Source organism: Epinephelus fuscoguttatus, linkage group LG20, assembly GCF_011397635.1.
Source record: "Epinephelus fuscoguttatus linkage group LG20, E.fuscoguttatus.final_Chr_v1".
Lineage (NCBI taxonomy): Eukaryota > Metazoa > Chordata > Actinopteri > Perciformes > Serranidae > Epinephelus > Epinephelus fuscoguttatus.
The window spans coordinates 16,751,544-16,775,534 of NC_064771.1; the positions used below are offsets into that span (position 1 = coordinate 16,751,544).

Below are 23,991 nucleotides of genomic sequence, written 5' to 3' on the forward strand. Positions count from 1 at the left end.
CAGGTCGCAAGTGTCATATGATTGCAATCTGATCAGATCCATTGGCAGGGCTCTGCAGGCTGTTCATTAGTCCTGGCTAAAAACTAAAAGTCTTTGCAGTCAGAGCCCTTCAGCTTCTGAAACTCCCTGCTGAGGCTGTACAGTCAGTGGCATGTAATAAATCACTTCTCAAAGCTTTTTTTTATCTATGTGAGCACACCATTTTATTTTCCAGTCTTATCTGTTTTATTGATATTGTTTTTTTCTTTCTTATATTCATTCATTCATTCATTCATCATAACCTTAGTTTAAAAAGTGCTGCATAAATAAAGTTTTGTGATTTACTGTTAGCATTTTTATAACCATTGATGCTTGCTGCCACACCAAACCAGTTGCATCTTGAACAGCTGCTTTGTAAGCCCTTTAAATCTTTGAACCCTGAGCTCAGTAAAAAATGTCACAAAGGCATTTGTGAATATGATTCGGCAAGGATAGACTGGCTGATCTTCTTTATTGGCTTCCTATTCTACTTGAATCTCCCAAGTGTGACCCAACATTATGATGGGATGTATGTTTGTATTTATAACACACAAGCACAAAGAGTAGAATCCATTTTGAGTCAGTTGTGTTGTTGAACAGATTGTAGCAGCAGCACTGTATAGAAGTGATGGAAGAAGTGCAAACTCTTTGAGCAATGAGTCATATCAGTATTTCTGGCATAAAACTGGTGTTAGGCAGATATAATAAATCAAACAGCAGATGCAATTTACCCAGAGATTATAAATGAGTATTTCATCATTAATAATGTGATATTAGCAGAGCAGGCTGACAGATATCTGACCATGTTATTTCTACACACCATATTTATTTGTGCAAACAGAGCAAATATACAGAATGACATCTTCATTAGGACATATCGGAGAAATGTGGCTCCAGTCTGTAATTATGGATGCTGTGCCACTTTAAAGTTCACCCACCTCTTTTTTTCATCCATTATGGCAACTCTTACTTTAATAATGTCATAATAAATATGTGAATATCTATGTTACAGTGAATCATTTACAGAGCAATATTCAGTACCAACATATAGCTAGAGTTTAATTTAACAACATAATGTACACCATCATCTGATAACACGTCAGATATCTACCACGCAGCCTGGAGCGTTGGCTCTGATGGCGTCAGATATGACCTTTGCTCCTGATTCTCCAATCCCATTTCCCTGCAGGCTGAAGAACAAGTGTTTTAATGAGCAGTATGACAGCATATAGTTGTCCCTGAAGTAGTATATGAACTGTATGTAGAAGAATATACTGTATGGGGGAAGGCATAGAAAAGAAAACTCACTTGATGTATGTCAGCTGGTGGTTTCCCTTCAAGGCCGTTGCAATGAATATGGCTCCATCCATACCCAGAGAGTTCTCCTGGAGACTGATGATGCACAGAGAGATATACATTTCTTTAATCAAATGTCCAGTGATTCAAATATAGAGCTTTTATTTTCAGTGCTGGTTTTGGCAGGAAGTCCAGTACATTTAAATGCCTATGAGCTACTTTATAGCTACCTGGACGAAGAGTTCACCTTTTTATGTTAGCAGTCACTAATTTGTGTGATGGGTTGGTAAAGTGATACCAAAGCCCCTATTCCACTGTACGGAAAACCCACTCAGACCTGCTAACGTCTGGCTTTTTACTGTGATGAGAGAGGTTACAAGTGGCATTCACACCAGGGTTAAATGACTCTGCGGAAGTCATGGGTATTTATCACATCCAGTTCTGACTGGCATTGATGGAAAGGTGGGTGAACGCACTAATTTTAGCCCCATTTAGATGCAATGACATGCCACCACAAAATACCATCTGTCTCAATCCAAGCAGCGCTCACACATTGTTCCAAATTAGTCTGCACCAAGTTTGAAATAGAGAGAGACTGAATCTGGTGAATGACGTTGAATGCGTCATTGTCCATGTTGTGTGTAGAGGACGTCACAATAAATCAAAAAACATTATATTTGGCTGCAAGCAAAACCATATGAACAGTATTTTTTTCTAGATCTGGGACCAAAAAGGACTGAATGCTGATATCGTTTGACTGGAAATGTTTTGATGCTACTTAGTACTGGATTATTTTGGTCAAAAGATATTGGGTACTGATACCCAGCCCCAAGATCCACTGGTGTAGACTATGTTCTCCAAGGTAAGGTAGGTAAAATAGACTGTGTGACAATGGTAGTGACTTTTCTTATGCTGTCTAAATGGGCAAATACTGACAATTTGCTTCATATGGATCACAGTAAGCTCCAGCAGGACTTACTTCAACGACTTGAGGCTTCTGTTGCTTTTCAGTGCATTAGCCAGAGCCTTCGCTCCCTCCATCCCCACAGCGTTCCCACGTAGACTGAAACAGTGGAAAACGTGCAATCACTTAGTAAAAAACACAATAGTTGTTGCAAATAAGTGACAGAGCGTGTTGTTACACTGGCAGCATCAACAATGAAAGATTCATACGAGAGGTTGTACAGTAAATACAAGAATGCATGAATGCAGTCTTGGGATCCCTCCCCAGACGACTTCACACCATCCACCCCTGGTCCCACCTGGCCCTAGCGACTCATCACACTGTTTCAAAAATCATATAAAAATCAAATATAACCATAAAACAGTTCTGAAAATTGATTTGCAGCATTGCCAACAGAGGTCTAATACACCCAGAGATGATAAAGTAATAGTTACCATGGTATAAACCAAATCTCAGACAATTGACAAATTTATGTTGACTAAAAATGTATACTGTCACATTATCTGACGCTGAATGTGATATATTAATTTAGATCGGTATAAAATCACAGCAAATGTAGACACATAACTGCAAGGAAAATCATAGCAAAAAAACAGAATGTATAGGATTAAAAACATTGGTTGGTTCTGGTTAATCGATTGACAGTCAATCAAACATTTACTGAGCATCAATTGATCCTCAATGAGATTAAAGCCAGACTAACCAGAAAAGGGCATAAGTCTCATTTTGTGACACACATTTATACACAAAACAAATTTAATGAGCAAATGTGTCAGTGTTCACAGAGTAGGGAAGCCAATACTCGTTGAAGTGATGTCTGTCTCAAGCAAACACTTGTGGAGCTCTGCCAGGTTAGACAAGGTAAATCGGGTGCTGGCATTGTTTTAAGCTTAAATAGACAAACAAATTAACATCGACAGCAGAGAGCAAACACAAGTTATTGAATCTATGAAGCAGACAAATGAAAGAGTAAATGTTTTTCAGGCAAAGAAACAGAAGGAGAGCAGCTTTAAAAAGGCTCTCAGTGCCTCTCATAAGTCTACCAGCCCTGCTTGGTCCTATTCAAGCCAAATAATGGTGTGCTATATCTGAGATTCATTAGCAGTCAAAGTGGAAACAGAAATAGCTACTCCCAATGAGCAAGATGGAGCTCTGCTGATTTTAAATTGCATCTTTGTTACACAGTATGTGGCTGAATGCCAAATAACAAAGGAACAGTTTGACTCAAGAAAAGAATGTGGACTCACTCTAATGTTTGCAAGGTTTGGTTGGTCAGTAGAGCCTCCGCTATTGCAAGGGCGCCACTTGTGCTCACAGAGACTCCCTGGAGACTACAGAAACAGCATGTAAAATAGTGAACACATGGGAAAATAATAGAGGAAGTTATTGCACATCTAGAAAGATTTTGGTCGATCATAACTTTTATGTAAATGTATGTGTTTAAAAACTGACTTATTTCATTCATTTGAACTTAAACACCACAATCACTGTGCACAATTGTAATGCCAACCATAATGTGCGCAGAGATGCATTGCTTTTCAGGGCTTCAGCAAGAAAAATGACGCCTTCATTTCCAATAGCATTCTCCTGTAGGCTGCAAAAAAGACAGAGACACAAACATAGACACAATGACAACAGTGTATGTTACAACGCTGTGACTGAAATTCCACCTAACTGTTTAGCTGCTGGATGAGACCACGATCAGTCAATGAAATGCTGTCGCTAATCATTTTCTCTCTGTGATGTCAATAGAGGGGAAATAAATGTAATTACTCTAAAAAAAGACAAGTGTGTGGAAAAGAGGTGGGTAGCAGTGATGGGGTAATGAGGCTGACAGTGCCAGAGGTTTAACTATTGGTCTTACTCCAAGAGCTGCATTGTGGTGTTGGAGAGGAGGGCATGGGCCAGAGCTTTAGTGGCAGAGGACTTGATGAAATTCCACTGGAGACTGTAAAAAGAGAAAGAAAGGCACATAAGGTCAACTATGAGGGAAATGCTGCATATGTCATTTTTTAAAATGTCATAAACAAAAACGATAGCTGCAAGAAAACAGTAGCAAAAAAGTACTGTATCCTGTAATTGAGAATTACTTTTTACCACTTGGGGGCAGCACAACAAGCTGTAAACAACAAAACACTGACATATTATCACCTTATAGATTTGATAAGGGAAACGTGGTAGCAAAGAGTGGCTTGTTTACATACTAAGCAGCAAATCACATTAATTTGAAGTTACATGTAAGATTAAGCACAACATTAGCACAGACTGTACAGAAATAATGAACATAGCCACTGTGATGTCACCAATTGGTTTGTGGACTCCTGTTTTGAAGGCCTGGATTTGAAATTTTGGCCATTGCCATCTTGGATTTTTGGAGCCAGAAGTGACCATATGTGGATAAGAGGGTGGAGCTATGGATCTGACAATAGACTGTGGTGACGCCTTGCAGACAGCCTATCACTCAAGGTGGCCCTGCCCTTAGTTAAGTATAACTTTAAGCTTTAATAGAATTTGAACTGGTGAGGTATATAAAAATCAAGTCCCTGTACAGTTGTCAAAATGTTGAAATTATCTGTAGAGACCAAAGCTGGTTTTGTACCAGGCTGTAAACATTTTTATTTCAGCTTTAAAGTTAGCCATTTTAACATGGAGCTGGGATCAATGCAGCCTCAAGTTGCTGTTCAAAGAACTGCAGTTTTTGGCACTTGTGTGTTTGGCTTCATTTTTAGCCCTGGACGTTGCTGCTTGTGTAGGAGGCACACTGTGGGGTTTACAGGTTGTTTACTGAAGACAGCTGCCAAAGTTAATTTGAATGATAGTCAGTATAGAAATATTAATTACACTAGCTTTAAAAGGACTAATGCATTACAATTAAAAAGCTATCACCTAATGTTACAAACACCAATTAGCCACAACATCAAAACCACGGACTGATGAAGGGAATATCGATCATCCTGTTGCAATGCAACGTTCTGCTGGGAAACCTTGGGTCCTGGCATTCATGTAGATGCCACCTGACACGATTGACCCACCAAAACATGCTTGCAGACCAAGTACACCACCTCATTGCAACAGCAGTCCCTGATAGCTCCCCCAGCAGGACAATAATCCATGTCACACCACAAAAACTGCTCAGGAATTGTCTGAAGAACAAGAAAAAGAGCTCAAGGCATTGACCTGGCATTTAAATTCCCCAGATCCCAATCCAGTTGAGCATTTCTGGGACATGTTCATACCCCACTGCGCAACCCACAGGAGTCAAAGGATCAGGCACACCCCTAGAGGTCCTGTGTCTATGTCTTGATAGGTCAGAGCCAAGTGCAATTCAAGGAGGCCCTACTATGGATAAGGGGTGTATTATGTTATCGTATTTTCTTTCAAATGTTTCTGAAAAAATCTAATTTTATGTTGTGAGTGCATAACGTGTTTGCAGTCTTGAATAAAGGTTATTCTGATGCTAGTGGCCTATTTATTCTATTGTTGTACCATCATTGTTGGTGCTCAGGAACATTTTTAAAAGGAGTGAAGCAGGTGATACTTGAACTACCAGCAGCCTCGGGTGTATGTTTATGCACGTTGTGACATTTGTATTTAAAAGCCTCACTTACTGCAGAGAGGTGAGGCCTTGATTAAACTTGATTGCGCCAGCTATAGCTTGAACCCCTTCATCATGCAACAGGTTGGCTGTGAGACTGAAACACACACACACACACACACACACACACACACACACACACACACACACACACACACAGAGTAGATATAGTTTAAAGAATTAAACAATGCTCACTCAAATACACTGACAAGTGGGTAAAGACATTCATAGAAATGATCATAAAAGCCAGAGTCAATCAATACCTTCAAGTTAAGCTGTGATTATCATCATACCTGTTCAAATGGCCTTGGGGTTCATTCTATAGTCTCTCAGGAAATTTTCCATCATACAATAGCGCTAAGTGACATAGGGGGAGGTGAACAGTTGTATATTTCTAAGCCTCTGCTGGGCATTACACTGCACATTGCTATTAACAAGGTGACTCACTCAAGGTCCTGTAGAGAATTGTTCTCATGGAGGGCATGGGCCATGTTCTTTGCTCCTTCCACCCCGATGGAGTTCTCCCTCAAACTGACAGACAGAAAAATACATAAAAGGGGAAAACTGGATTAGAAATTACACATTCAATTACACGGTTATTCACTTTTTTAAGAGTAAAATGAAAAGTTGTTTTTTTTTTAATACTTTTTATTGTCATCACATTTTGTTCACACATTGTACATATTTTTGCAATCTACTCATTCTTTACAATGAAAAGATTGTTATGACTAACACATTGTTTGTGGTATGCAGTACAGGCCAAAAGTTTGGACACACCTTCTCATTCAATGCGTTTTCTTTATTTTCATGACCATTTACATTGTAGATTCTCACTGAAGGCATCAAAACTATGAATGAACACATGTGGAGTTATGTACTTAACAAAAAAAGGTGAAATAACTGAAAACATGTTTTATATTCTAGTTTCTTCAAAATAGCCACCCTTTGCTCTGATTACTGCTTTGCACACTCTTGGCATTCTCTCGATGAGCTTCAAGAGGTAGTCACCCGAAATGGTTTCCACTTCACAGGTGTGCCTTATCAGGGTTAATTAGTGGAATTTCTTGCTTTATCAATGGGGTTGGGACCATCAGTTGTGTTGTGCAGAAGTCAGGTTAATACACAGCCGACAGCCCTATTGGACAACTGTTAAAATTCATATTATGGCAAGAACCAATCAGCTAACTAAAGAAAAACGAGTGGCCATCATTACTTTAAGAAATGAAGGTCAGTCAGTCCGGAAAATTGCAAAAACTTTAAATGTGTCCCCAAGTGGAGTCGCAAAACCATCAAGCGCTACAACGAAACTGGCACACATGAGGACCGACCCAGGAAAGGAAGACCAAGAGTCACCTCTGCTTCTGAGGATAAGTTCATCCGAGTCACCAGCCTCAGAAATCGCAAGTTAACAGCAGCTCAGATCAGAGACCAGATGAATGCCACACAGAGTTCTAGCAGCAGACCCATCTCTAGAACAACTGTTAAGAGGAGACTGCGCGAATCAGGCCTTCATGGTCAAATAGCTGCTAGGAAACCACTGCTAAGGAGAGGCAACAAGCAGAAGAGATTTGTTTGGGCCAAGAAACACAAGGAATGGACATTAGACCAGTGGAAATCTGTGCTTTGGTCTGATGAGTCCAAATTTGAGATCTTTGGTTCCAACCGCCGTGTCTTTGTGAGACAGAAAAGGTGAACGGATGGATTCCACATGCCTGGTTCCCACTGTGAAGCATGGAGGAGGAGGTGTGATGGTGTGGGGGTGTTTTGCTGGTGACACTGTTGGGGATTTATTCAAAATTGAAGGCACACTGAACCAGCATGGCTACCACAGCATCCTGCAGCGACATGCCATCCCATCCGGTTTGCGTTTAGTTGGACGATCATTTATTTTTCAACAGGACAATGACCCCAAACACACCTCCAGGCTGTGTAAGGGCTATTTGACCAAGAAGGAGAGTGATGGAGTGCTGTGGCAGATGACCTGGCCTCCACAGTCACCGGACCTGAACCCAATCGAGATGGTTTGGGGTGAGCTGGACCGCAGAGTGAAGGCAAAGGGGCCAACAAGTGCTAAACACCTCTGGGAACTCCTTCAAGACTGTTGGAAAACCATTTCAGGTGACTACCTCTTGAAGCTCATGGAGAGAATGCCAAGAGTGTGCAAAGCAGTAATCAGAGCAAAGGGTGGCTACTTTGAAGAAACTAGAATATAAAACATGTTTTCAGTTATTTCACCTTTTTTTGTTAAGTACATAACTCCACATGTGTTCATTCATAGTTTTGATGCCTTCAGTGAGAATCTACAATGTAAATAGTCATGAAAATAAAGAAAACGCATTGAATGAGAAGGTGTGTCCAAACTTTTGGCCTGTACTGTATATGAAGCTACAGCCAGCAGCTAAGCAGGGTAGCTTAGCTTAGCGTAGCATAAAGACTGAAAACAAGAGGAATCAACTAGCCTGGCTCTGGCTCTGTCCAACAGTAACAAAATCACCCTACCAGAACCTCCGAAGATAAACTAATATGCTACTGGCTGTAGCCATATTGGTGTTTGTCAGGCACGTGTGTGGATTTCGCATGACATTACTGAGGCACCATTTTGAAGGAATAGCTACAGTGAGCAGAACTGAAAACATCAAGAGTAAATTTGGAAGAAGTTGGAAGAAGCAAAATGATCTAATCCTACCCCCTTTTCATACTGTAAGATGAATCAAGCATCACTGGTAGCCTACTGGCACTGGTATATCAGTGTGTGTATCACAAGCACAACAAAAAACACGAGTTACAGAAGCTAGTGGAACAGTGGCTTGCTTGGACGTGACATCAAGACATAGACTCTGTTTACTGAGAAGATGTGAAAGTGGTATTAATAATTTCCTTTTAGGGTGTTTTCACATTAGGTACAATCTATTCATACAGTGCCAAAATGACGGTCCCCCTCTCTTTTCCCCTGCTGCGCAGCTTTTACATAAGTAATGTTGTTCTGTACCTGGGTGCACTTGTGCCGTCATCTACGTGACCTGTTTTTGTGCCAGAGTGAAGGAAAAGGCACTGCAAATGGACACTTTAGTAGGGACCAGTAGAGCAGCGAGCTGAAACTCTGCTCATGGTTGAGAAAGGAGCTCCTGCTGTCTAGCACAAAGCTCTCAAAGTTACTGCTGCAGCTTCGACTGAGTGTCAATGATGGCAGCAAAGCCAGAGGTGCTTCTGAAAGTCAAGGATGCCTCCTTGGCAGGATGGGTCCTTCCAAGTCGGATCCTACAGAGGCTAGGCAATACTTTTTCCTAGCATATGGTGAACACAAATTTGAACAGGCTAGTGAGTGCTCAGCCATCCATCATTGAAGAGGTCCTGCCTTCAATTCCGGCTAATCGTGTACAAAGACTGTGGGTACTTCATGCCTGCTGAGGATACACACATGCGTCTTTGAAAATTCTCTGAAGAAAGGACTCGGTTATTGGTAGATTTTGAAGGAGACTTAACATTGGAACAGTCCTGTAGCGGGATTTGATGACGTAGCCCCCTTGAAATTCAGCAATTTAAGGATCTTTCCTTGACTTTGAGAAGCACCACGGATCTGGGTCCGAGACTGTTTGATAACCGATTGAAAACTCCTTGTAGTGGTGTTATAGTAGCAGTATACTTGCGTGTTTTGGTACAGTTGGTCTTCACACTTGATGCGTATTGTACCAGAGTACACATAAACGATACTTGGGACCACCTTTTAAAGTGGACTTGAGTCCAGGTACGGCACAGAATGCTCCCTATAATGAAACGAATTTAACTTTGGGGTCATGTGTAGCCAGATCTGAACCCAGGTGCCTGATGGGAAAGCCTCCTAACTCTGAGTAAGAAAGATACTTACATATATCCAAATTGTCAAACTGCCACATTGAAGAGTTGGCTGTGATCATAGATCCATCTAAAATGTCTTATAAGGTTGACTCAAGTCATAAAAACATGAGACGGCACATTTCCTGAACTGATCAGAGGTGTCTTAGCTAATACTCACTTTAAGGAGACAAGTCCACGGTTCAGCCTGAGTGCTTTAGTTAAAGCTGTCATTCCCCTGTTGCTGATTGAGTTACTCTGCAGTCTGCCAAAAGAGACATCAAACGCACCTGTAGTAAATTACTCTGCAAGTCACATTTGCACAGCATGCAAACCAAATTTTAGCAACCCACAATTAAAATGCATTAGCAGTAGACTTCTAAACAGAGGGTGATGAATTATAACGACAATGCACTACTGTGCAGAAGGTACTGACTGGAGCGAGAGCAGCGTGTGGTTGACTGTCAAAGCCTCTGCCAGAGCAACTGTTCCTTTGTCCCCGAGCTGGTTACTACAAAGTCTGCAAGCAAGAACAAAAATAAAAGAAAAAAAATCATTAACTTTGACGCTCTGTAAAACAAGGGGTATTATACTGTATGTGTTATCTTAACATAAAGACTTTTGTATGAACAAATTAAGTGGCAAGTTGATCTATTATTGAGTGTGAAGGACACCGAAAAGGAGAGTAGCCTGTAATCTTTAATCCACTGGGATAAATGTAATAAATGTTTGCATAATTAAGTGTATGCTTTTATCAAGATCAGTTCACTAAATGAAAATATCACTTTACATCAGCTTTGTGAGGGTGCGGTTCATCTTCAGTGCCTCTGCAATCCTTTTGGCTCCTCCCGCTCCAATCGTATTCTTCCGTATGCTAAATCATTACATACATGAAAGAAGAAATGTTCTCAACATCTTGAGCATGAACACACACTTACACTATACATAGAACATATAATAAACACAGGTAAGTCTCACTTCAGAGACACCAGCTTGCGGTTGCAGTGCAGCACTTCTGCAAGGGCCTGGGCACCTTCCTCCTCAATCGCATTGTTCTGGAAGCTGAGAAGTGGTGGAAATTGAGCAATTACACCAACTGTGTTCCACCACAGTGACATTGTGCAGGATGAAAATAGGTGTATAAGCTAAAATCCATTGCAACTATACTCACTTGATAGATACCAGGACTTGGTTCATTTTCAGAGCTTCTGCCAAGAACTTTGTCCCTTTAGAGCCGATGTTGTTGTTCCGGAGACTATAAATAGGTGGATAGATGATCAACATATAATGATAAAACACAGCTATGCAGGGACTTGGAAATAAGCACAAATATTTTTAAAGCTGCAGCACATGAGACAGAATTGTTGTGTAACAGTATGGATTCAAAAGGTTAAGGCTGTTTACTTGACTCAGTTGTAATCAGTCATAGGTCAAACACAACAAACAAATCTCACTTGAGAGACGTTAGTGTCCGGTTCACCAGGAGGGCTCGACTCAATGCTTTGGCACCTTTGTTGCTGATGGCGTTCTCTGCCAAACTGATGAGGTAGACAAAAGAGGTCACATACAGTACATATGCTACAAAACATTAATGATAATCACCAGACAAATCTTAAAACCACATGATAATCAAGAGTCGCCATTTATATGAGCAATCAGCAAATGAGCAAGTGAAAATGCTCACATGCCATAAGTTCACTGCAAAATGTTCATCATATGATGCTTGCTAAAATGTAGGTGCGATCTCACCTTATCTTTTGGATGTGGCAGTCTTTGGCGCTCAGGAGGCTTCCCAGCAACTCCATGACATCATCTTTGAAGTGATTATTCTCTAATCTGTAGAAAAGATAAGTTACAAGTTTCACCCTCCAATCTTTTTCCTGAGTTTTATGGCCCTGACACACCAAGCTGACTATCGGCTGTTGGTTAATGCTGGCCCGTTGAACGAGCATCTGTCACCCTAATTTTTGCGGTTTGTCCTGTACCGTTGGCACTAGCCAGCTGTTTTTCGGCATGTTCAGCATGTTGAACTAACGTCGGACCCATTGGAGGCCATTGGTGAATGAAATCAATTTGACTGGCAGCTCAGCTCAGAGGGCTTGAGATCGAAATAGGTAATACTATTTTTATAGCCATTGAGCTCTTCAGCAGAAACGGTTTGTAATTGTATTATTATTCACTATTGCACAATTAATGTAGTGGCTACTCAGGTTGTGTTGAAAATGTGCTAACTGGCTAACTAGCATCTTAAATCCACCTGTCTTCCGGGCTCCCTCTTTTAATAACAAATACAGACTACTGCTGCCTGTTACTATGGAAAGTTATTTCCTCTCACGCAGACACAGAACATACGTGCTAGCTGACTGTTAGCTGTAGTCTTTGTGGTGCGTTCAAACGAAACTTTTTTTTGGCCGAGACACTGGCAATGGAGGCGACGCAAGAGTCGGTCTTTGTCACCCCTAGTTCTTTGTTGTCAGTTTGGTGTGTTGGGCCTTTTAGTTTACTGGAAGATGTTGCTTTGCAGAGCTGACCTGAGATAGCTGCAGTACAGCAGCTGTGGCAGCAAACATTTCACTGTGGTGTAGTTCAGAGAGCCTGTCAGGTTGGTCTGTTCACTGCACTCTGGAGACACATGCAGCAGGTAGCCCAGCACAACACAGTGAGCCCGTGTTAACTTCCCTCCTAGGCTACCGAGCTGTAAATCTTCCTCTACACTCCGCAACAGCTCTGTGTGTTGCAGCTCCTGTAAACAGTAAGCCAGGTTGACTGCACGCAGGGACACCACTGCACCTCCGCTGACCAAGAGGCTTTGTAAAAACCCTGCTGCCCATGCCTTCTGGTTGCTGTCATCTTTCCCGAAGGCCAGAAGCCCAGCGAGTGGAATCTGTGCAAGAGGACACAGCAGGCCTGTCAGGAAGCGCACAAACATATCCAAGTGGCCGTCCTCTGCTTGTTGCGAGTGCTGAAAGGCACTTCTGAAGTGGTTCTGGAAACCGATCTTGGGCCAAGACATGGTGCTCTCTGAGAATAAGTCAAAGATTGCCCGCTTGGAGGAGATATAGTAGAAAGTGGCTGAAAGAAACTCCTGCAGAGTCAAATGAGTGAACCGGTATGTTGTGTGTATGACCGACTCCTCCCGAACAAGAACTCCAGCACCAAGACTGCACTGAGTTAACAGCAGATCTATCCCATAGGCCCTGAGGTCCTGCTCGCTGAAGGTGTACTTGTGTTTGAGGAGGCCATAAAACGCCAGTCGTCCGAGGTTCCCCAGCAGTTTACGGTTGCTGCTGTGGAGCTGCTCCATTTTTACAGGCTCCCTGCCTCTTGGTTCACCTACTTCTGCCTTCATGGAACAAAAGTGAGCGTATAGCTCGGTGGAAGTCCTTGGGAGGCTCTCTTGAGATCCACTCTGCATGATGTACATCAGGGTATCAGCTACTATCCAGCAAATGCATGGTATGTAGCACATCACCATTAAGATCTTATGGGACTCCAAGTGTGCCCATATTTTACTGCCAAAATCTCTCTCAGAGAAGTGGTGGTTCAGGAAGAGCTGGATGTCCTTTGGGCTGAATCCTGGGATCTCAGTCACCCTGTCAACCAATCCTCCAGGGATGAGTGAGGCCACTCCTGGCCTGGAGGTCACCCACACCGCTACGTCAGGGAGTAGATTCCCCCGGATGATGTTAGTAATCAGGTCATCGATGGGCACTTCTTTCTTTGGGTCGCTGCATGGAGCTGCATCAGAGAAATTTAAACTGCAGCGGAATTCGTCCAAACCATCAAGTATGAGCAGTGTGCGGCAGGAGCTGCTCAGGACCAGACCTGGGTCTGTTAAATGAGGAAAAGCCATTTTCACCAGCCTCTCAGCAGAGAGTTTCTCAAGTGAGTTCAGCTCACCAAAAGTGAAAGGCAAGACGAAGCTCACGTCTGTGCACATGGCGCCTTGGCTCCACTGTCTGATGAAGTGTCGGACCCAGGTTGTCTTGCCGATACCCGCTACCCCGACTGTGAGGGAGACCCTGGGAGGTAAACTGACCCGGGTCAGGGGCTCCAGGAGTTTGGAGAGCCCCAGCTGTCTTAGATGATTTCTTTTCCCTCCTCGAGTCGCCCCCACCTGCATTAAGTCATGTTCCTTTTGCTGGAGGTCAGAAAGTCCATCGACCAGGAGTAAGGTTCTTGATGAGATGTTCAGTTTGGGGCAGCTGACGGAATCTCTGTCTCTGCACTGCTCATATCGCCGCAGCAGCATCTCTTTGTGCTCCTTCACCATGGACTCTGCAGAAAAAGAAAGTGACTCAGGATATTGTTGAAAGTTATCTTTTTAATCGCTTTGAATGAGAAATGGAATAGCACTTAAAAAGTGCTTTTATCCTAAGAGTGTTGCAAAAACGTTTCATAGTGAGTTACATTTACACACCTACATTAACACACTGAATGGCCTATCAGAAGCAGTTTGGGGCTCAACATTTTGGTCAGTGACCCTTTAACATTGTTAGGAAGATTCAGAAAACAAACCACCATCCCTGCTATTACTGGATGATCTTCCCCCTTTAAAATAATGACCAATACAGACAGAAAATCCAACTTAAAGCTCCTTACCATGGTTGACGATGAGCTGGGCCACCTGAGAGTCTGAGCTCTCGATGAAGCCCTGGAGAGCATCAGACCCTTGAGCGTTCTTGTCGCTGACAATACTTGTGAGCATGTTAACCTGGTCCTGCAGCCGTCCTGCTTCCTTGACCTTGGTCTCCTCAGCTAAACTCAGAACATCCACCTTTCTCAGGTGGGTTAACATGCCCTCCAGGAAGGAGGATGTGGAGAAGCGTTGCAGCTGGTCTTGATGCTTTTGGATCCAGCCCAGATCTGAATCAAAACACAGCACCGGGAAAACTAGATAAATGAGATCATCAATTGATAATTAACAAAGACAATTTCTTATGCTACAACAGCCTATTTTGATGTACTGTAGCAAAACATTGGACAATTTGTACCTATTTGTCATGAATTAATTCACTCTTTCACACTAAAAACTATATGCTGATGGCAAACTATTAAGGAACAAATGCTGATTATTTATAGATTTATAGTTTTTAAAAAAAATACATGTATAAAAAGAAAGAAAGAAAACAAGAAAAAAAGAAAGAAGTACAAAAAATGTATTCTGCCACAGCTTGAGGTTTCATGCTACTTCCCATCACATATCGACAAATAACCAAAGGGGATTTTGCAGTTCATATATCAGTGAGAAAACAATTCGTTTTCTCATTTTAGCGGTGATGTTACTGTTTCCTGTAGAATCAAAGTGCTCGATGCAAAGTGCTGTGCAAAGACTAGGACTTGACTGATTTAATGTTTTTTTTAATGGTAGTTCTTTTTTTAAATGGCAAAAGAGCCCTCTTGTGTGGAAATAGACATGTTTTTCACTTTAACTTGGTATTATGAAGTCATTGGGAACTGACACCACCAATGATACCATCAAGATTTAGATTGGGTCTCTATAAGCCTTAATTTTACTATGCAACTTTGTCTGCCACTGGGTACAATCACCTGGTAAAATGAAGGCTCGATTTATGGTTCAAGTGTGTCAACCACTGTGCGACCAAAAACAGGAAGAGGCTTGTGCCTTTGTTTTCCTTGTTAGCCATCGGTTAACTATCCCCAGTTACCAAAGAGTATCAGTGTAATTTCTTTGCAGTTACTATCTCCAGTAGTAGAAACAGTAGATGATGAAACAATGGAATTAACTGTGGAAAACAAAACACAATGTATCTTGTGTTGTTGTTAGTTGTGAGGCTCTGAGGAACGCAGAAAGGTTGCTTGTCTTTGTGACAGTGACACCAACAATTACCACTTGGCAACACGGGAATTAGGAGTTGTTGTCTGTTTGAACTTTAAATTTGAACTTTAATTTTACCTTGTGTTGGGTAATCAAGTTGCATAATACTTGTGATTCTAGATAACAGTCCGTTCCTCTTTTTTGTTCCTCTTTTTTTGTTTCTCTTTTCCACTCTTAATCTTTCCAATGAATATCATATGCATGGTCAGGTTCATTTTAAGGCTTGTTTCATAAAAAAAAGCTCTTGATGTTAATTATTACACAACACACCCAAACAACCACTGCCTCTATTTTCGTCCCACGCAAGCAGCATGACTCTGTGGTTGACAATGTCAGTCTGTCAGTCTGTCTGTTGATTGACTGGTTGATAAACCATTTTGGTTCAGACTGAAATATCACAACAACTGTAGGATGGATTACAATTAAAGTTTGTATAGATATTTGTGATCCCAAGGGGAGGAATCTTAAAAAACTATGGTGACTAAGTCAATTTTATTTACAGAACCAAATATCACAAACAAGGGGCTTAACAGATTTGGATATGGAAAAAGTCCCCCCAAAAACCTTGTAATGGAGGAAACAAAATGGAATAAACCTCAAGAAGAGCAACAGAGAGGGGTGTCATGTGTACAAATCCCCTGACTTTCCATCTGGCCCTTCCTCTAGCGAAACCAGCAAGTTAACTTTTCTAAACATCTACTTGATGGATGAGCACCATCGATTGATCCTACTGAAGTCAGTGATCCCTGAACTTTCGCCAACGTCACCATGAAGTTCACAATTTTGAGTAAAGTGTCGCCACAACTATTGGTTAAATTGTCATGGAATTTGGTTTAAGGATTAATGTCCCCCAATTGTAATAGTACTATATTGTAATAGTGGTGATCATCATTGATTTTAAATTATAATTTGTCAAATATTTTGGTTTATGATCAAATACCTGCATAACTAATGACATTCCCATCAGCTTCAGCTGTAGCCTTATGTATGTTTAATACTTATTAGCACATGTTAGCATGCTAACATGTTAAACATAGACAGTGAACATGGTAAATGTTATGCAGTACCTGTTAAACAGTGTGTCTGCATTGTTATTGTGAGCATGTTAGCGCTCTGACATTAGCATTTAGCTCAGTACAGCCTCACACAGCCTCTTGTTTACCTGTTAAATTAGTCTCTAATCACCATACCAAAGCATTAACATGACCAATAGCATTCATTCCTCATTAAGGCACCTTGTGGAGAAGCTAATCCATATGCTTTCTCCTGATCCCAGAACTCTCACAGCACTTGCTATTTGTAATCAATAGAAGAATCCATGATCCTGCCTGTGCTCATAATCACTTCAAACAGAACTCAGACACTCATCTATGTTAACGTTTATAACCATACAAACACTCCTATAATCTAGAATCTGTGTTTTATAAAATCATTTAGTTGTTCAATGGATAATAATCTAGTTTAAAAGCACTTTTGTTGTTGCATATAATGGCATTTGTCCTACCTTAATCTGCATTTCAGCCAGGAGTGAGGTATGACGTTATTCAAGACAACAGCCAATTAAATATATTAAACCAAACAATGAGAGATAAACATTTTCCTGCACCCCCCCCCCCCCCCCCCAAAAAAAAGATCTAAAAAAAGATCACTTCCAGCTTTCTCTGACTATTTGCAGCAATTACCATCATCTGCAACTGTCTCAGTGTTTGAGAACTGATGACAGCGTTATCTAAAGAACAATGTGACCTCCGCCTTTTCAAAATTCACCAACAATACACACTGACTCATTGCAATTTGAGTCTTCAATAATCCATCCAAAAACACACAGGCAGCATTTAAACTTCATCTACCCACTCCACTAATCTCACTGAAATCAAAAACAGATTCTTTCATTTTAAAAAGCTGCACAAACCTTAAACGTGAACATCTGTCGGAACATTTGTTTTGTCTAATGTGACATCAATATCCTTAAAATCCTCCTCAGCAAACACAACTCTTGCTCCTCTCTCAGTGAATTAAGACACTCTCTTTGGCATACAGACTAACAAATGCTAGGGTTAGGGTTGGTGCGTGTTTTCAAAATAACATTTCAGGTGAATTGACATTTCCTAGTTCCTAATTCTTGAGAAGTATCAAAGTTATTTCCACACCTATAAGCTTCCTGAATAGTATCAGGGTTTCCCCCCAGAAAGCTGGTGAGCGGACATGGTGAGCAGTGCGTCACTGTTCGTGATAAGTAGCCTAGTTCCATTTTCAGCAATAGCGTCGACCATCTCAAGTCACTTACAAAATTAAAATCACTCCTGTGCACTGAAGATTTGACTGCAGTCCATGCTTCTATTTTTTCATGTTGGAATCAGTCCATCTGAACTATCTTGCCTGCAGATTGTTCAAAATTCAGCAGCAAGAACCCCCACTGGTACCGGGAAGAGAGACCATATCTCCTCTGTACTGGCCTCTCTTTACTGGTTACCACTGAAGAACAGAATTGATTTTAACCTCTTGCGACCCTGCATCCTCATATGAGAACTTTAAATTGTAGATTTGCTGCACCTTATACATTATTCTGCTTTACTTAGACCTGTTGTCCTCATTCATGGACACTTTATTACACCATCTAGTGGTAGCAAAAACACAATACACTAATCCATGTCAAAACAAGATGGCAGCCATCTCATTCATGTCCATCTACAGCCAGTTCCAACACAAAAGTGGACAAGGTACAAAACCTGCTCATTTTTAAGGTTGAAACTTGTTTACTTTATAACAATAATAACAAGCTAAGACCCTGTTAACTGGGAGGTACTCGTTTGAGGAGATTAGGACTTTATTATTGTCTTGTTTGAGGACATTGGGACTTTATAATTGTATCGATTAGTTGGATGAAGCAGTGAAAATTTATAGTTACAAAACAAACAAATCACAAGGCTTTTAGGTACTTTGCATTATTTCCAATTTTTGTACTGCACAGCCATGTTCATGCATTGAAATAAACAGTTTAGAAAAGTTTTAGACTTGAACAGTGACCCCTAACCCATAGAGTTACAAAACATTTGACAAATGTTGCGCTATTTGCAATTTTGTTTTTGCACAACAATGCTCAGGCATTGAAATAAACAATTTTATCATCCCCATATGAGGACATAATTTGCAGTTTTTAATTTTCAAAAACAACTTATTTTAATTAGACAGTGCTTAGTTTTATTATACTTATTAGATTCTTTTAAACTCAGATAGCTAGGAGAAATTAAAAATGCATACCAAACAAAAGCTCGGATCTTAGGAGGCAAAGATTCTTTTACTTGTTTTAAAAGCAACGACTGGTTACATCTCTGAACTGCTCATCCTCTTTTCCACCTCCCAACCCCTCAGATCTGGTGACCAATCATTGTTTTGTTTTCTTAAGACCCATCTCTTTTCTTTAACCTTGTAATTATCATAATGATGACACGCCTGACCATAACCACACTCTGGTTTCTATTTGCTTGTATCTTGTTTTGTTGTTTGTGCAATCATGTTTTTGTATTATGCTTTCATCAAGATATGTATGCTTTCATTAATTTACTTATATTCTCTTATTCATGACTGTTTTTATTTGAGCAGGTGTCTGTTATATCCTCTATAAATAGACTTAAATAGACTAAAACTAACTGCGTTAAAATCAAATCAAAGCGTATACAGTAAATTTCCTATTATCATGTAGGAGGACATGTTCGTGGGAGGGTACTACTGAGGGAAACTCAAAATAGATCACCACAAAATAATCCTCCTCCTCCTAACAATAAATATAATGTCATTGTCTTCAATAAGAGAGATAAAATGACTGTTCTGAAACCTCTCTCTCTTATAGCAAAATAATGCACTTCTCAAACCCTTGCTTGGCTGTAATAACTTTTGGAAGGTTTTATTTACAAACTTCAACCACGAAGGATATGAAGTTGTCCTTGCATCCGATATAATTAATCACAGCTCCCGTTGCGCTACAGATAAGGCTCTAATCTCACCTCTGTGGCTTAATATTCATAATAAGAACCACAGAATGTGAATTTGAATAAATATTATGCAGGCAACATGGATGATAATGTCAAAATAACTCTGTATTAATCAGGACTGTGGACTGATCTTGAATAAAGTAGAAGTGGAGATCATTTTCAGGCTGTATATGAGAGTAAGGCACATGTCGTTTTAACTTAATGTAAATTCCCTTTAATGATACTAATATATAGACTCATTGACTACTGCTGATTGTCCTCATCTTAGTGTCAGGACCAATTAGCTGTCCTTACCATCATCCTCCTCCCATCAACCCTCTAGAGTTAGGACCGACTGCTGTTATAGCTGTGTGGCGTATGTTCTTTTATGTGTGTCACCGGAAAGCAGTTTCTGACACTAACCACTCCAAAGCCAACAGTGCACAAGTATATGAGTATGGAAGCCCATTTCTGCCAAAATAATGACAAATTTAAAAAAAAAAAAAAAAGATGTCTGTAAGTCATAATGAGAAACTTTTTTGAAATAATGACTATGCTAAAACAATCACATGATATCGCAAAATGATGACTTTGTATGACAAAAAATTACAACTTGGTATTGCAAAAAAATGACTTAATGTCACAAAATGACTTAGTATCTATAGTTAATGAGTTTTATTGCAAAATAATGACTTAATATTACATGAATAATGACTTACTATCGCAAAAATAATGACTTAATATTACATCAATAATTACTTAATATTATCCATACAAAATAATGACTTAATATTACATGAATTATTACGGAAGCGTATTGCATTCACTTGACAAATTAAAAAAATCTGTTTTATTGAGTAATTTTTTCTTTTTTTCTGAGTATTTTTTTCCTGTTTTTCATTGGTAATTTTGTTTCTGTTTTTCATGTTTTTTGTTTTGTTTTTGGGGTAATTTTTTTTTCTGAGTATTTTTTTTCTTTCCAATAGAACAACAGATGCTTTCATTCCTTTCTTGAGAGCTCGATATAATAGAAGCAAACATGACCCGCTTGTTTAGTTTAATCCAGTCTTACTTTGTTTTGGGTTATGTGTCCAACTGATTCTGGAGAAACACTTCAATGTCCAGCAGATCTGAATGGGCTTTTCGTATGAACAACCGCAAAGTCATAAGGTGCCTGCGTAAAGTCGACAAACTAATGATAACACCATCTATATGACTTAAAGACAAGAGTATCTCTCAGTGTCTCAAACCCAAAACAAAGTAAAACTGGATTAAACTAAACAAGCGGGTCATGTTTGCTTCCATTATATCGAGCTCTCAAGAAGGGAATGAAAGCATCTGTTGTTCTATTGCCCTCTTAACTCAGAAAAAAATACTCAGAAAAACAGAAAAAACTACCCCGAAAAACAAACAAACAAACAAACAAAAAAAAACATGAAAAACAGAAAAAAAATACCACGAAAATCAGTAAAAAAAATTACCACGAAAAACAGAAAAAAATTACTCAATAAAACAGATTTTTTTTATTTGTCAAGTGAATGCAATACGCTTCTGTAAATAATGACTTAATATTACAAAATAATGACTTAGTATCGCAAAAATAAAGACTTAATATTACAAAATAATGACTTAATATTACAAAATAATTATTTAGTATCACAAAAATAATGACTTATTATTACAGAATAATGACTTAATATTACATGAATAATGACTTAATATTATCCAAATAATGACTATGCCTCACAATATAATGACTTAATATAACAAAATAATGACTTAGTATCTCAAAATAATGACTAAATATTATCAAAATAAGGACTTATCTAGTATCTCAAAAATAATGACTAAATATTATCAAAATAAGGACTTATCTAGTATCTCAAAATAATGACTAAATATTAAAATAATGAATTAATATCACAAAATAAGTTAGTATCACAAGAACAAAAACTTAGTGTCACAAAATAATGAGAAACTTTCTCAAAATAATGAGAAACTTTCACAAGATAGTGACATTGTATCTTCAATTAATGACTTTGCAACTGACAATAATGATTTAGTATTGGAAAATATTGACTTAGTATCCCAAAATAATGAATTAATATTGCAAAATCACTCAGTAGCTTAAAAATTATGTTTCAAAATAATGACTCAATATCTCAATTAATGGCTTAAAATAGGGGAATAATGACTTAGTATTGCAAAATAATGGAAAGCATTCACGAGCACTATTCACACTAACATTCACATTCATTAGTATCTCCAAACAATGAGGACTGTTTTCTGAGTTTGCACTGGCCTGTGTTGTTTCCTTTTGGGATGCCTTACAGGATCTTTTTGTTTTTATCACACTGGTGGAATTGAGCTTCCATATAGCAGACGTGATGACTCTTACCCTCTGTTTCTGCTTGTGAAGAGAGAGAGCACGACGTAGACTGAAGATCCACGTAGCAGTCGTCCTGCCACGTGATGCGCTTGCTTCGGTCCAGGATAGAATCGTAATGTGCCTTCCTCTCCATGAGAATGTTGGATAATTTCTCTCCCCAGACGTCCCTGTTTCTGTTTGTTACACAATACAAAGTACAGCATTATTTACTCAATGTGCAACTACATTAACTCAGCATGATGGGTTATACTGACAGGAGGTGAAGAAATCAACCAAGGCCTCAGTATCTTCTGGACCTTTTCTCCTTGGTCTAATTAATAATCCAAATGTAAATGTATACTGTGAGGAAGTTCTGCAGTACTGTTTAAGTATGTCTGTTGAAAAGCAACATATATACTTCACTATCACAACAAGATGCAACAACCAATTAGTGCTAAAGCTATATTCATTTACTAGATGCAGCAGATGGTCTTAACCTGAGTGATTTGCAATACCGCTCAGCATTGTGGTTAAGCCCATCGATACATTAGACATCACTTTAAAAGTCTATTTTCTCCTGAGCTAAATGTAATGCAGCTTTTTTGGATGTGTAACATCGGGTCAGACAGCCTGTTGGTATTTGTAGCACAGGTTCAAAGTGCTTTACATCAGAAACTGAGACAACAGATGTTACAAAACAGAGAAACTAAAAGCACAATGGATGCCAGTAACATGGATTCACATGACGTATGCTGGGAATTACCTGACGTCACCAAACCGTTTGAGCCAGCAAGAAAAACAAAGTTTAACTGGTGTAACAGGAGAGTGGAGGGGATGTCAGTAAAACACAATCTGCACACACACACTGGTATCTGATAAGAAGTCTAATTTTCATATCATATCATTTTGCAACCTTTGTTAGAATTACATTTATGACCTCACATGTCACATTTCACTGTCAGGAAGTCAGCATCATTGTCAGCTGTATAGTTCACACTTCCAAACTCTGAAACAGACTGTGTGCACTTCTTTTTAGCTTTTAAAGAAAAGCAAAACACATCCTACTTGATTTAATCTATCTATTGATCTATTGTAACTGCTTTTATCTTTTGCAAAGCACATTGTATTGCACCATTGCAAAATGTACTACATAAAAAAGGTATTAGTATCTCATATCACAAACTGCACTGAAAGTGTTGCAAACATAAATTCAAATTGTGTTTGAGGTTTTCCACTGAGACATAACGGGAAATGGCAAACGCCTTTCTGTGTGGTTTGTTGCTGGTCACGTCACTTCTCACTTAGAGGAAGCCGATTCAAAAACGCAGATGCACTCCAGACAGCACGCCAGCTTCCGCTGTGCAGCTTAATAGTCAGAACCACTCAATGGCATGCTGTCATTGTACAAATGTGTTGGGAGAGAGTGTTGTGACAACGGTACACTAGAGAGTGCTCAGTACCGGAAATGTTTGCAAAAAAAAAAAAAAAAACCCTCAAGAATCGTCAGCAATGAGCAAAAGCTCAAGTAGCAGTGTCATTTGCATGATGAAAGTTCACCAGCAATACTGTGCAAAGAAAATAAAGCCAGACAGATCAGTTGTAAATTCATTAAAACAAACAATTATGAGGTGCCAGTATGTCAGGTGCATATTAGCCCATGGTAAAGGGAGTTAAAGGCTCATGATGGTCTTATTTTATTCCATTTTCACTGGCCTGGACACTCAATGCCATGATGGAGAGGAAACATTTGTTGCTAGATTAGGTTTTACAAACCCTCTGTAGCTGTTAAGGTTCAATAAATGGTGTATGAGTAGTACACAAAGCTCAGTTAACTCACCCGGGCTTGTTGAAGTTGTCTGTAGGTATCAAAGCATGTGAAACGATGCCCACACAGATGTTTTACGCAGTAATGCCATGACCCTCACGACAGCAGGCGTAGGTCAAGTGTAAATTGGAGGAATTTTCAAAAGGAGTGAAACCTAGTCGAGGACTACAGAGCAAATTAAATGAGTCATGAGCACACACAGCAGCCGAAGTCATCGCAGTCAGTGCTGTCACTGAGACACAGTTACATGCTGCAGCTCCTTCCTGCCAGTCTAATCTGCCTTC

General features: G+C 39.7%; 1 protein-coding gene across 1 annotated transcript; it reads right to left on the minus strand.

The window, feature by feature from the left end:
• Nucleotides 1-374: 374 nt before the first annotated feature.
• nlrc3 (NLR family, CARD domain containing 3) lies at nt 375-23,923 on the minus strand. The gene is made up of 19 exons (XM_049563850.1): nt 23,720-23,923; nt 21,913-22,076; nt 14,307-14,570; nt 12,236-13,982; nt 11,454-11,540; nt 11,159-11,242; nt 10,876-10,959; nt 10,683-10,766; nt 10,495-10,578; nt 10,141-10,224; nt 9,886-9,969; nt 6,321-6,404; nt 5,887-5,970; nt 4,143-4,226; nt 3,789-3,872; nt 3,526-3,609; nt 2,294-2,377; nt 1,327-1,410; nt 375-1,208 (listed from the first exon to the last, which is right to left on the minus strand). The coding sequence occupies exons 2-19, from the start codon at nt 22,034-22,036 to the stop codon at nt 1,118-1,120; spliced, it is 3,405 nt and encodes a 1,134-aa protein (XP_049419807.1). The 5' UTR covers nt 22,037-22,076; nt 23,720-23,923; the 3' UTR covers nt 375-1,117.
• Nucleotides 23,924-23,991: the final 68 nt, after the last annotated feature.

What these genes read in the sequence shown, in the direction of transcription:
- nlrc3 (XM_049563850.1), bottom strand. Translation starts at nt 22,036, where the DNA reads ATGGAGAGGAAGGCACATTACGATTCTATCCTGGACCGAAGCAAGCGC. An exon ending in CGCAAGCTGGTGTCTCTGAA is followed by an intron (nt 10,579 to 10,682) that starts GTGAGACTTACC and finishes GTAATGATTTAG; the next exon opens with CATACGGAAGAATACGATTG. An exon ending in CACACGCTGCTCTCGCTCCA is followed by an intron (nt 9,970 to 10,140) that starts GTCAGTACCTTC and finishes CTCTTTTGGCAG; the next exon opens with ACTGCAGAGTAACTCAATCA.